Genomic DNA, 13074 nt, shown 5'->3' on the forward strand with positions numbered 1-13074 from the left:
GTAGGGGCGGGACTTCGGGGCAGTGGGCGGAGCAAGGGCGGGGGCAAGGGTGTTCAGGTTTCTGCCGTTAGAAAGTTTCTTTCTGATGCCCCCTCACAAACATGGCGGACGGGGGCGGGCTCGTCACTGGTTCCCCTCACAAACATGGCGGACGGGGGCGGGCTCGTCACTGGTTCCCCTCACAAACATGGCGGACGGGGGCGGGCTCGTCACTGGTTCCCCTCACAAACATGGCTGACGGGGGCGGGCTCGTCACTGGTTCCCCTCACAAACATGGCGGACGGGGGCGGGCTCGTCACTGGTTCCCCTCACAAACATGGCGGACGGGGGCGGGCTCGTCACTGGTTCCCCTCACAAACATGGCGGACGGGGGCGGGCTCGTCACTGGTTCCCCTCACAAACATGGCGGACGGGGGGCGGGCTCGTCACTGGTTCCCCTCACAAACATGGCGGACGGGGGCGGGCTCGTCACTGGTTCCCCTCACAAACATGGCGGACGGGGGCGGGCTCGTCACTGGTTCCCCTCACAAACATGGCGGACGGGGGCGGGCTCGTCACTGGTTCCCCTCACAAACATGGCGGACGGGGGCGGGCTCGTCACTGGTTCCCCTCACAAACATGGCGGACGGGGGCGGGCTCGTCACTGGTTCCCCTCACAAACATGGCGGACGGGGGCGGGCTCGTCACTGGTTCCCCTCACAAACATGGCGGACGGGGGCGGGCTCGCACTGGTTCCCCTCACAAACGTGGCACCTGACGTCGGTCCGCTTTGGTTCTGAGCACGCGTAGATTTGCGAACGGTGCGTGTCGCGCGCGCTAATGACGTCGCTGGCCGCTGCCCTCGCTGGGAGGGACGCGGCGGGAGGCTGCCGCCGGGCACGTGGGGATGGAGCCGGACCAGGGCGCCAGGCGGCTGCGGAGGAGCCGGAGGCTGCAGGCGCAGGGGCTAGAGCCGGCGCCCGACCGTCCCCGGGAGGAGCCCCCGGCTCCCCCGCTCGGCCCCGAGGACGGGCAAGCGGGTACCCCCGGGGAGCCCGGCCGCGGCGAGACCCTGGGGGCGGCCCCGGCCTTGCAGCGGCGGAATCCGGGCAAGGAGGCGCCGGCGGTTCCCAAGGGGAAACCCAAATCCGGGCGGGTGTGGAAGGATCCCGGCAAGAAGCGGTGAGCGGGGAGGCCGGGCGAGCAGGTGGGGTGCGGCGGGGAGCCAGGAGCAGGCCCGTGGAGCGTGGGGGCTGGCGGAGGGAGGAGACATGGGTAGCGTGGGGGTGGCGTAAGGAGGCTTGAGGCGCTGGCAGCTAGGATGGCTTGTGACTTCCCCGCGGTGCGTTACAAACAGACGCAGTTGGAGATGGGCGCTAACGCTAAATGGGCACCCGGGATAACGCTTCTCCCCTTGTAAAAGTGCTCTGGAGCCCGTTCCTGGCCTGTTGCTGTGTGGAGCTGTCTTAATGCAAATGCTCGCCTCAGTGTGTTGGTGGCTGATGGGAATTCTCTCTTCTTCTCTCTCTCCCCCCCCCCTTTCTTCAGGTTTTCCCATATGATTCAGGACAAGCCCCTCCGCACCTCCTGGGAGCGAAAGATGAAAGAGCGCCAGGAGAAGAAAATAGTCAAGGATTTTGCCCGGCATCTTCAGGAAGAAAAACAGAGGGAGCGTGAGGTAACAGGAGCGGATGGTGCAGCACAGCTCATTGCCCAATTATCCCAAACCCTTGTGTGTGTCTCCCCTTCCCCGCACCCACATGTTATCACAGTAGTAAACTAGGCTCCAAGAGGAGGCCTGCATGAGTTAATGAACCCCAAGATCTTATGGTATCCTGATGTTGGAATTGCCACTCCTCTGCCTGTTGTGATCAAGTAACCTTGCTGTTCTGTCTCAGTTCCTTCAGCTCTAAGTCTCCAGTGCAGAAATGCTTCTCTCAGGCTAGAGAAGCCTCCCTCATTCACCCCAGCTCTAGTTCCCACCTCAGCTTGCCTCTTGTTTGCCTCTAATGTAAGTGTTGTTCTTGAGCCTGACCTCTCTCCTCTCCACCACCCTCCTCCAGTGTCTGGGACCTTGTTGCCTCCATTGCAGCATTGCCTATGCATGCTGCTGCTTTAGCTCCACCCTGATCTTTGGCTCTCCTTCCTATGATTTCCCTGTGTTCCTGTTCTCCACATTCCTCTTTGTGGGATAATGATAAATACAAGGGGATACAAATATGAGGTATCAAGCCTGCTGTGTCAATTAGTTAGGGAAGTGGATTGGACTGAAGAATTTATGGGTTTAAAGGTAGAGGAGGCCTGGGATTATTTTAAATTAAAGCTGCAGAAGCTATCGGAAGCCTGCATCCCAAGAAAGGGGAAAAAATTCATAGGCAGGAGTTGTAGACCAAGCTGGATGAGCAAGCATCTTAGAGAGGTAATTAAGAAAAAGCAGAAAGCATATAGGGAGTGGAAGAAGGGAGGGATCAGTAAGGAAAGCTACCTTATTGAGGTCAGAATATGTAGGGATAAAGTGAGACAGGCTAAAAGTCAAATAGAGTTGGACCTTGCAAAGGGAATTAAAACCAATAGTAAAAGGTTCTATAGTCATATAAATAGGAAGAAAACAAAGAAAGAAGAAGTGGGACCGCTAAAAACTGAGGATGGAGTGGAGGTCAAGGATAATCTAGGCATGGCCCAATATCTAAACAAATACTTTGCCTCAGTCTTTAATAAGACTAAAGAGGATCTTAGGGATAATGGTAGCATGATAAATGGGAATGAGGATATGGAGGTAGACATCACCATATCTGAGGTAGAAGCGAAACTCAAACAGCTTAATGGGACTAAATCGGGGGGCCCAGATAATCTTCATCCAAGAATATTAAAAGAATTGGCACAAGAAATTGCAAGCCCATTAGCAAGAATTTTTAATGAATCTGTAAACTCAGGGGTTGTACTGTATGATTGGAGAATTGCTAACATAGTTCCTATTTTTAAGAAAGGGAAAAAAAGTGATCCAAGTAATTATAGGCCTGTTAGTTTGACATCTGTAGTATGCAAGGTCTTGGAAAAAATTTTGAAGGAGAAGGTAGTTAAGGACATTGAAGTCAATGGTAAATGGGACAAAATACAACATGGTTTTACAAAAGGTAGATCGTGCCAAACCAACCTGATCTCCTTCTTTGAGAGAGTAACAGATTTTTTAGATAAAGGAAACGCAGTGGATCTAATTTACTTAGATTTTAGTAAGGCGTTTGATACTGTGCCACATGGGGAATTATTAGTTAAATTGGATAAGATGGGCATCAATAGGAAAATTGAAAGGTGGATAGGGAATTGGTTAAAGGGGAGACTACAACGGGTCCTACTGAAAGGTGAACTGTCAAGTTGGAGGGAGGTTACCAGTGGAGTTCCTCAAGGATCAGTTTTGGGACCAATCTTATTTAATCTTTTTATTACTGACCTGGGCACAAAAAGTGGGAGTGTGCTAATAAAGTTTGCAGATGATACAAAGCTGGGAGGTATTGCTAATTTAGAGAAGGACAGGGATACCCTACAGGAGGATCTGGATGACCTTGTAAACTGGAGTGATAGGAATAGGATGAAATTTAATAGTGAGAAGTGTAAGGTCATGCATTTAGGGATTAATAACAAGAATTTTAGTTATAAGCTAGGGACGCATCAACTAGAAGTAACGGAGGAGGAAAAGGACCTTGGAGTATTGGTTGATCATAGGATGACTATGAGCTGCCAATGTGATATGGCTGTGAAAAAAGCTAATGTCGTCTTGGGATGCATCAGGAGAGGTATTTCCAGTAGGGATAAGGAGGTTTTAGTACCGTTATATAAGGCACTGGTGAGACCTCACCTGGAATACTGTGTGCAGTTCTGGTCTCCCATGTTTAAGAAGGATGAATTCAAACTGGAACAGGTACAGAGAAGGGCTACTAGGATGATCCGAGGAATGGAAAACTTGTTTTATGAAAGGAGACTCAGGGAGCTTGGCTTGTTTAGCCTAACTAAAAGAAGGTTGAGGGGAGATATGATTACTCTCTATAAATATATCAGAGGGATAAATACCAGAGAGGGAGAGGAATTATTTAAACTCAGTACCAATGTGGACACAAGAACAAATGGATATAAACTGGCCACTAGGAAATTTAGATTAGAAATTAGACGAAGGTTTCTAACCATCAGAGGAGTGAAGTTTTGGAATAGCCTTCCGAGGGAAGTAGTGGGGGCAAAAGATCTATCTTGCTTTAAGATTAAACTCGATAAGTTTATGGAGGAGATGGTATGATGGGATAACATGGTTTTGGTAATTAAATATTCATGGTAAATAGGCCCAATGGACTGTGATGGGTTTTTAGATGGGGTAAGATCCAAGTTACCCGGGAAAGAATTTTCTGTAGTATCTGGCTGATGAATCTTGCCCATATGCTCAGGGTTTAGCTGATCGCCATATTTGGGGTCGGGAAGGAATTTTCCTCCAGGGCAGATTGGAAGGCCCTGGAGGTTTTTCGCCTTCCTCTGTAGCATGGGGCACGGGTCACTTGCTGGAGGATTCTCTGCTCCTTGAGGTCTTCAAACTACAATTTGAGGACTTCAATAGCACAGATATAGGTGTGAGGTCTTTTTTAGGAGTGGTGGGTGAAATTCTGTGGCCTGCATTGTGCAGGAGGTCAGACTAGATGATCATAATGGTCCCTTCTGACCTAAATATCTATGAATCTATGAATCTAGGATATAATATGACCACTAAGCGCAGCCTGGGCTCCAGGGGAAACTTCTGTTTGCTGAGATTGTTCCATAGGTGGGTTGTTTGCACCTTCTCTGCAACATCTGGTGTGGGCTGCTCTCAGAGACAGGATATTGGGCTGGATGGATCTCACCTTTTATCTGGGGTGGCAGTTTGCATGTGCAGACACCTACTGCCATGTGCTGATCCCATCCCTTCCATCCTGAAACAATTCTACTGGTTTTCTGTTAAGTTCCTGATCCAGTTTTGTTTAAAAACCTGCCACATCCTAGCTCTAGGGTATCACATGGACTGTCTCTTCCTTGCTCTAGCCACCTTCTCTCTTCCTTCATACCATACAACTTATTGTATTGCCTCTTCTTCTGACACCAGTGTCACCCCTCTGTTGGATGGTAGCAAAAGTTTGGGGCCTTGCCGTTTATTTTTCCAGTAGCGGAGAAATCAGAGACACGATCTGGGTATAATCTAAGTGTGACTTTGATGTATTTATGCTATACATAGGTTTGGAATAATTCAATTTTTATCATTTTGATGGATAATATCAATGTTTATTTTTAAACATTGTTTCTGTTTTTTTATTTAAATTTTCACAATTGTATGAAATTATGAGGGAGGGGGTCAGACAATAATTATTTGGTGTTTAGTCAAACACTGGGATTCAAAGAGCTAAAGCTTTATCGCTGTTCAAACACAAATTGTCAACATCATGTCAAAATATGCAAAGTAAATAGCTTTAACTCAAACCCTAATAAGTTCTCAAGCAGCACTTTTCTTTCTTTGCCTATCTGTACCTTTCAGTTACTATTGCTGGAAATATTTTTTCATCAATTTCAGCGTGTATGGTGAAATCAGTATTTACTGATAAATATCTAATACTTCCAAGCTTACCCATACACCAGTTCTGGAACAGAGGTGGTCAAATAGCATACAGGGCAAATCTATCCAGGAATTTCTGAACAGCACTAGAGCCTGGTTCCCAGCGAACAACTCTGCCTCCAGAATTGACTGATCAGAGCAGTGAGCAAACTCCCACCACTGATGTGGCTTGCTCCTTCCCAGGATCATTGCTCCCAGAACCTTGCATAACCCAAAACTAAATGACCCAGCATGTCTGTCTAAGAGTCACGCTGTTTAAAGGGATGCTCTGCAATTCCAGTATGCTGCACTTCAAGCCACTCCTTGATCTTCTCTTTAGGAGTCTGTAGGTACCTGCGTAAGGAACAGAAATTTGATAGAGGGCTCTTTAACCTAGCAGACAAAGGCATAACAAGATCCTATGACTGGACATGTAAGCTAGATAAACGCAGACTAGAAATGAGGTGAAAATTTAAGCTCAGATCAGATGACCACAATGGTCTTGTCTGACTTTTAAATCTATAAGATTTGTGCACTAAGAAAAAGAACTTTGGAGAGTATAGAACAGTGCCACCTGCAGGAACCGCTTCAAGGAATTAAGCCCAGTAGTTGGTACATAAGCTCCCTCTGGTACATAATGCAGCAGCCCTACTACTGAGTGGCACAGGTCCCCACAAACTCATCACCCCAGTTTCCTGTCATTTACTGTCTTTTCTGTCACCTCTTTGGATACAGAGTGCAAAGCGAGGGGTGTGTCCTGCTATTCAGAGCCCTGTGTGTGACTGTCTCTGGCCACCTGAGATCGCCTTTCCTAACTGCAACTCCGATCCCAGCATTCTACTGAAGCAGCAAAACCACCTCCCAGTGGGAGAGGCTTATGAAAGGAGTCAGAACTTCCATAGCAGAGGTCCCTAGATTATGTAGCTCTCACCCACTCATCATGTTGACTCCCCTGTCTCCCAGGAAGGATCTTTACACACAGACACGCAACTAATTATTAAAGTACCTAGAGAGAATCTCACTGGGCCTGGTGCAAGAGCCTTCTCCTCTGCAGCTCTTGCCCTCCCTGTGCTCTCTTGCCTCGGTGATTCCATCTCTTCCAATCTTTGCTGGGGACCCCTCTCACCTTTTCTGCCTCTTCCCCCTTTGCTCCCATTCCTGGGCATGACCCTAGAATGCAGTTTCCCTGAACAGCAGGATATAAAATCAAAGCTTCACTCTGCTGTTTCTGCAGGAGAAAAAGCAGCGCCGGGAAGAGAACTTGAAACGACGCCTGGAGAACGAGCGGAAGGCGGAGATCGTACAAGTGGTGAGTGTCTTGGCTTTTTAGCCTCTCTTGCAGGGAGACCCAGAACCCACCTCTCCAACATGAGACGGATTCATTTGGGGGGCTCCTTCTCCCATGCTCACTGTGTCCCGTTTGCTGCTTGGGAAACCATATTTGTATTGAGGCCTGACACATGCCAGATTTTCGTAAGTTTCTGGGGTCAACCCAGTTTTTCTCCCTGCAGAGACTGGTTCTTGTTGAATGCCCAAGGCAGGGACAAGAAGGTGAAAATGAACTGAGAGAGAGAGAAATCCAGATGGATAGTGGGGAAAACAGCCTCATACTGGAATCTGTGAGCCTCTGGAATAGTCTTTTGTTGCAGGGGGAGCCCGTCACTAAAACTATTCAGGACTGGACTAGGCAGAGCCCTGCTGGCCATACTTTAGGGAACAGCCCTGCTTTGGCCCTGAGATGCATGACTTGCCCCAGTGGCTGAAAACTTTCCACTGAAACTGTTTTTGACTGAAAATTGGAGGATTAACTTTTTTTGTGAGAGTTGTCTTTTTATTTGAAAAACTGAAATGCTTCCATTTGGAAAAGCTGCCGTGGTGCCTCCTAGGAGTTGTAGTCAAGTTACCTCATGCTCCCATTCTCCTCTCAGCTGGACTCACCAGCCAGACTACATTTCCCATGATGCTCCACAGGCAGGCCTGCCCACGATGTACATCTTCACGAAGGGACAGTGCGATACATCATGGGAGATGTAGTCTGACCAGGCAGCCCAGCCTATAGAGGAGAATTGGGATTATGAGGCACTTGAACTACCCTCTCATGAGATACCACAGCACCATTTTTTTCTGACCAGCTGTCTCCAATAGGTGTGTTGTCCTTGGTCTGTGTTGCTACATGGCTGAGGTTCACAGCTTTTCTCTCTTGCTCCACCCCTGCAGATCCGGAATCCGCTCAAGCTGAAGCGTGCCAAGAAGAAGCAACTGCGCCGTATCGAGAAGCGGGATACGCTGGCACTATTGCAGAAACGCCAGGCGCAGCGCAAAGAGGCCAAGGAGTGAGGCTGCAGAGGGGAAGGGGAATAAGGCTCAGGGCAGCTGTTTCTCTGGGGTCCATCTGTCCTGACACTGCTTTCCCAGCTATCCTGCCCATCCTTCGCTGGGGACTCCCCATCACCTCTCCTCCCTGCAGTAGGCTGATCAGCTGCACTGAGTACACGCTGGCTCACTCACGAGGGGTTATACAAACTCACGGGCCGCACGGCTGCTCTTAAATGGAAACCTGCATTGTCTTCTCTTGCACCAGTGAGGCAGGATGCTGCAGTCCACAGCGCTGGGAGGTGTCATAAGCCCTAATGAGACAGGGATGAGGTGTCCTCATACTGCCTGACTTGGGGCAAAGAAACCAAAGACCGTGGCAGCTGAGCCAATGTGTGAACTGGAGCCCCTGCTGTTAAAGGCTCTGAATCCTCTTAAGCAGCGCACGCTCATTGGCTTGTGGAGCTGGTGGGAGCAGGGCTGGAGCAGGGAGCTGCTTCTGGTGTCTGTCTTGGCCTGTGCCTCAATAATTTGATCTTCTGTTAGGAGGAACCACATAGAAAAAGATTTGGGTTTGTAGGGACCTAGGTTGTGGACTGGATGCTGTCTGTTGCTGTCTTATATTTGTAATGGTCTGTCACCTTGCTCTGTGGTAAAGGACAGAAGTCCCAGCTGCCCAGAGTAGGCCAAGCTTCTCTCCCATCAATCAGCCTCTTCCCCAGGTTTGAGGTGGGTGTTCATCATTCTTGCCTTAGCCAATTGGCCTTTCTGCTGAGACTGACAACCAGGGGCCTGATTATTAAAGGAGGGTGGGTTTTTATTTTGCTGGACTCTCCCTGGAAATCTGCCTCAGGTGACCCACTAACTCGTTGAAGAGGTTCCTGGCAACAGCTAGGAGAGAATGACGGTGGGTTGCTCCCAACCACATCAGGGCTGTATGTGAGAAGGGATTTGTTGATCCATCCATGTTTGCTCTGGCCAAAGAAATGAAACAGAAGGAAAAATACCAGCCAAGCCTGTGTCCTGCTCTCTCCTTTCCGTCCAGAGGAGTGTAAGGCGCAGGGAGTGTCCACAACAAACACTGATGGGGATGGCGGGAGGGAGTCAGACATGCTGTGCAGGAGCCATTCAGCATGAGGTGAAGGCTTGCGGCCCTAAAAGGGGCAGCGGGTAGCGGTGCGCTGCCTGCGCCCACAAGAGCTGCCTGGCAGCTCCCATTGGCTGCAGTTCCCCCACCCCAGGGGCTGCAGAGACATGCCAGCTGCTTCCGGGAGCAGTGTGGGGCCAGAGCAGGCAGGGAGCCTGCTTTAACCTCGCTGCATTGCCACTGGGAGCCACCTGTGGTAAGCGCCTTCTGGCCAGAGCCTACACCTCACACCCCCTCCTGCACCCCAAGCCCCAGTTCAGAGCTGCCTCCTGGCCTCCAAGCCCCTGCCCCAGGCTCGTCCCGGAGACCCCTCCCACACATAAGGAAGCAGGGGGGCGCCTGTGTGTAAAGTGAATTGCTGGGAGGGGGCAGCATGGAGTTCGGTGAGGGGTAGATCTGTAAAAAGAAGGATAGAGTGGTGAGGTGGGCCTGAGGTGAAAGGGGTTGGTAGTGAGGATTAAGGCTGGGCATGAGGGACACTTAGAGGTGTGGCCAGACGTGTATATGATAACAGGGCCTTTGATTGATACCTCCTGCCAGGCCGATTCCTGTAGCAATAGATCAGCCTATCACCTGCAGTTGGCAGCCCTCAGCTGCTGGACTTCTGCCTCCAGCCCTGCCAGGCCCAAGTGGTGCATCCTGTTGCCTCGCTGCACCAGCAGGCCTAGCAACCCGCTGAGCTGCTGCATCCATCGCCCAAGGTGAGTCCTGCAGCTGCTGCAGTAACAGGCCCATGTGGAAGAGCCTGCCTGGCCAGGTTCACTATGGTAAAAGTAGGTGGTGGAGCCCATAGCAGAGGGGCAGGATGCCCGCTGAGGCTTAGCTGCTGCTTCCCCAGTGGGCGAAGGGTGGATGTGGCAGCAGCCATGGAATTCTGCCCGGCTATGCTGGTAACCAGTCCCTCTCTCACTGAGCATTCACTGAGAACTCCACATTACAAGAGAAAGGTTTAAAGGTTGAGCTGAAGATTAAATAGCTGTAATGCACTTGTGATCAGCAATGGCTTGAAATATTAAGGGAACAAGATTGCTGTTTAAAGGAAAATGGCCACAAAGGCGGCAAGCAGTAAATGTGGTTCTGAACTCTCAACACCAGCAGACTTTGGCTAACCATGCATATTGCCAACAGGAAGCAGCTTGCTTATAGGACGAGCTGCAGGCTATGAAGGTAGTAAACAGTGCAGCTCTGGAAAGCAGTGCTGTAGTGAGCATTAAGAAAGTTGTGTTCAGAAAATTGGAGGAAAAGAACAGGGTTAGCTCTCATACGAGTTCAGAAAACTTTTTCTGGACTTCCTTATGGAAGTAATATCAATAACCTGAAAAGAAGTGAAGTTTTTCTTCCCAGTAGGGGATTCTGATTCTGTAGAGAAACAATGGGTAAAAGAAAAACCAGAGTCATGTATGACTTGGAAATTAGTGCATGGAAATCCCGAGTTGACTCTGGATGGGAAGGTACCATGTGATGTAACACAATCAGAAGGAACGTTAGTGTCACAATTTGGTTTAACAATGAAAACAGCAGTAATGTTTAATAATTCATATACTGCTTTAAACAGTCTAGGAAAAGTTGTAGGTAAAATACAGAAAGGATGGCCACCTCCAAAGAAAAAACTCAAGGTGCACTGCTGATAACTTTCCCCAACAATGGGCCACAAGGAAAAGAGGAACCAGCAAAATAAACAAAGGGGAACCAAGGAAAGAAGAGGGCAAAGATAAAAGAAGAGAATTTCTGATCCGGGCAGAAATTGGCTTTGGAGAAAATTGCTACAGTATGAGCCTCTGGATCAGATTGATAGGCTACCCACTAAAGAATTGTTTCCGAGATTGGCAAGTCATGAGCAAATCTATGGCTCCCCCATGCTCCAAAGACCAAGTACAGGCGGCGGTTCGCCTCCCTAGCTCCCCATTGTCAGCAAACGATCATGCTGACATAGTGGCACATTTAAAATGGGTTGAATGTGGAAGACCCACAATTTATGTGGTGATTAATAGCAGAGCATTCAAATAAAATATGTTAGTAGACACAAGTGCCACTTTTGGTACGGGTAAAAAGAATTTATTTGGACCACCAGTAGCAATAAAAAGATTGCAAGGATTTAATGAAACAGAAAGTAAAGTGCCATTTAGCTAGCCAATATCTTTTTGGTTAGGAACAAATCGAGGAATAGGACAATTTGGCCTGATAAATTTGGGTGGCAATGGAATAATAGGAATAGATATGTTGAATAATGGTAGCCAACTAGTCATAGGCGCTGACTTCCCCTTTTTCCCCATGGGTGCTCAACCCCCCTCCTCTGCCCTCAACCCCACCCCCACTCCACCCCTTCTATGAAGTCCCACCCCTGCCCCTCCTCTTCCCACCTCTGCCCCGCCCCGCCCCCATTCCAACACCTTCCCCAAAGCCCCTGCCCCAACTCCTCCCCCTCCCTGCCCCTATTCCAACTCCTTCCCCAAATCCCACCCCGCCGCCTCCCCCTCCCTTCCGGAGCGTGCTAATGTTGCCAAACAGCTAGGTGGGAAGTGCTGGGAGGTAGGCAGAGAAGTGAGGATGCGGTGAGGTTGGGGGAGGGGGAGGAGAGCTTGCCTGCCAGTGGCAATTTTTTTTTTTTCCCTGTGCGTGCTCCAGCCCCGGAGCACCCATGGAGTCAGCGCCTGTGCAACTAGTATTAATGGATGAAGTGAACGCTCATAGGAGAAACCTTGAAAGAGCTCAGTAGAATAGCAAGGCAGATGAACAGGCTGAGAAAGGAACCAAGGAGGGGATAGTATGGCAGCCACAATTCCGATCAACCCCAATAGCAAAAATAGAAAGAACAAATTGATTTAGTAGTGCTTCAGAACAGGGACCCTAAACCCCCTAAAACAACTTTAAATGAGATAAGCACTAGCCATCGGCTGATAGCTAGTTTGCTCCCTGGATGGGAGAAGCTACAAGAAGTGGATCACTTACCTCCACTGTTCGTAATACTGCTATTACAGAGCAATGTATCTATGGCATTAGCTTGTGTACAAGCACAAACAGGGACTAATGATGTGGTAAAGGACATCATAAGGGATGGAATGAGTGGGATTTTGCCTTTAGAAATAAGAAGCATTATGTAGAAATATGCTACTATCTCTGAACAAAAATTGTATTCTTGGTAGAAAATGATAAATTTTACACATGATGTACAATTAAATCAAATTACCACCTATATAGTGATAGAATGGATTTTGGCATTAGGATTAAATGTTAATGACGCTTTAATGCAGCCAGTGGGGCATGAAACAAACCTTTGTATGGAAAACTGGAATTTGAAGCCTGCATGGAAGAGTGTGGGTATTGGATATGTTTGCAGTTATGATACTATACAACCATATGATATATGTTTAAGTTCAGAAAAGAGAAGATGTCATTACCCACTCGATCCTTTTCCACTTAATGGATCTGTAGTTGTGTATATAGGAAATGTGTATGTACTGGAAGTTGGTGTAACTGGTTTGAAGTTAATCGTTCATCATAACACATGATCCTCAGGAAAACCAATGTCTATGCAATATAACTACTATAATAGGGTGTGATTTTAATTTTTCATTGCCTGAAAGAAAAAGTGAAGACATTAAAGATCAGTTTCAGATATATATCAAGATTAACCCAATACCATTGGGAATGAATATAAGTTTAGTTAGACAGCTATTAAGGCATTCTGACTTACAAAAACAATTACAGAAAGCTCAGGAAAGTACACAGAAAGTCATAATCATTGCATACCACTCTAGTGATGAACAAGTTATGGAACGAATACAAAAAGATACTAAACATAGGTGGTGGAAGATATTTTTGGAATGGTCTCCCACAGCAACAGGATTCTTTAATGCTATTCTACATCCTTTAGTAATAATTTTGGTGTTTCAGGTTTTGGTGGCAATTACACTTATATTTTGGTGTGCTTGCCCAAAGAGAAATTTAAGCAGCTGAGCATATACTGTCCACAAGTCTTAAAAGAGTTATAATGGTGCACAAGGTGTGCAGCCTTAGTGAGGCAGAATCAAGGATG

At 48.2% G+C, this 13074-nt stretch overlaps 1 protein-coding gene across 1 annotated transcript; it reads left to right on the top strand.

Annotated features, from left to right (window-relative positions):
- Positions 1–813: 813 nt before the first annotated feature.
- Positions 814–8905, top strand: CCDC86 (coiled-coil domain containing 86). The gene is made up of 4 exons (XM_084630553.1): positions 814–1161; positions 1528–1657; positions 6813–6887; positions 7796–8905. Exons 1-4 carry the CDS (start codon positions 887–889, stop codon positions 7913–7915), a joined length of 600 nt encoding a protein of 199 aa, XP_084486679.1. The 5' UTR covers positions 814–886; the 3' UTR covers positions 7916–8905.
- Positions 8906–13074: the final 4169 nt, after the last annotated feature.

The sequence above is a fragment of the Lepidochelys olivacea genome, assembly GCF_965140295.1.
Source record: "Lepidochelys olivacea isolate rLepOli2 genome assembly, chromosome: 6".
Taxonomy (NCBI): Eukaryota; Metazoa; Chordata; order Testudines; family Cheloniidae; genus Lepidochelys; species Lepidochelys olivacea.

Coding starts and splice junctions, on each gene's coding strand:
- CCDC86 (XM_084630553.1), top strand. CDS start 887: ATGGAGCCGGACCAGGGCGCCAGGCGGCTGCGGAGGAGCCGGAGGCTG. Junction 1,658..6,812: donor AAAAACAGAGGGAGCGTGAG/GTAACAGGAGCG, acceptor CTGTTTCTGCAG/GAGAAAAAGCAGCGCCGGGA. Junction 6,888..7,795: donor AGGCGGAGATCGTACAAGTG/GTGAGTGTCTTG, acceptor CCACCCCTGCAG/ATCCGGAATCCGCTCAAGCT.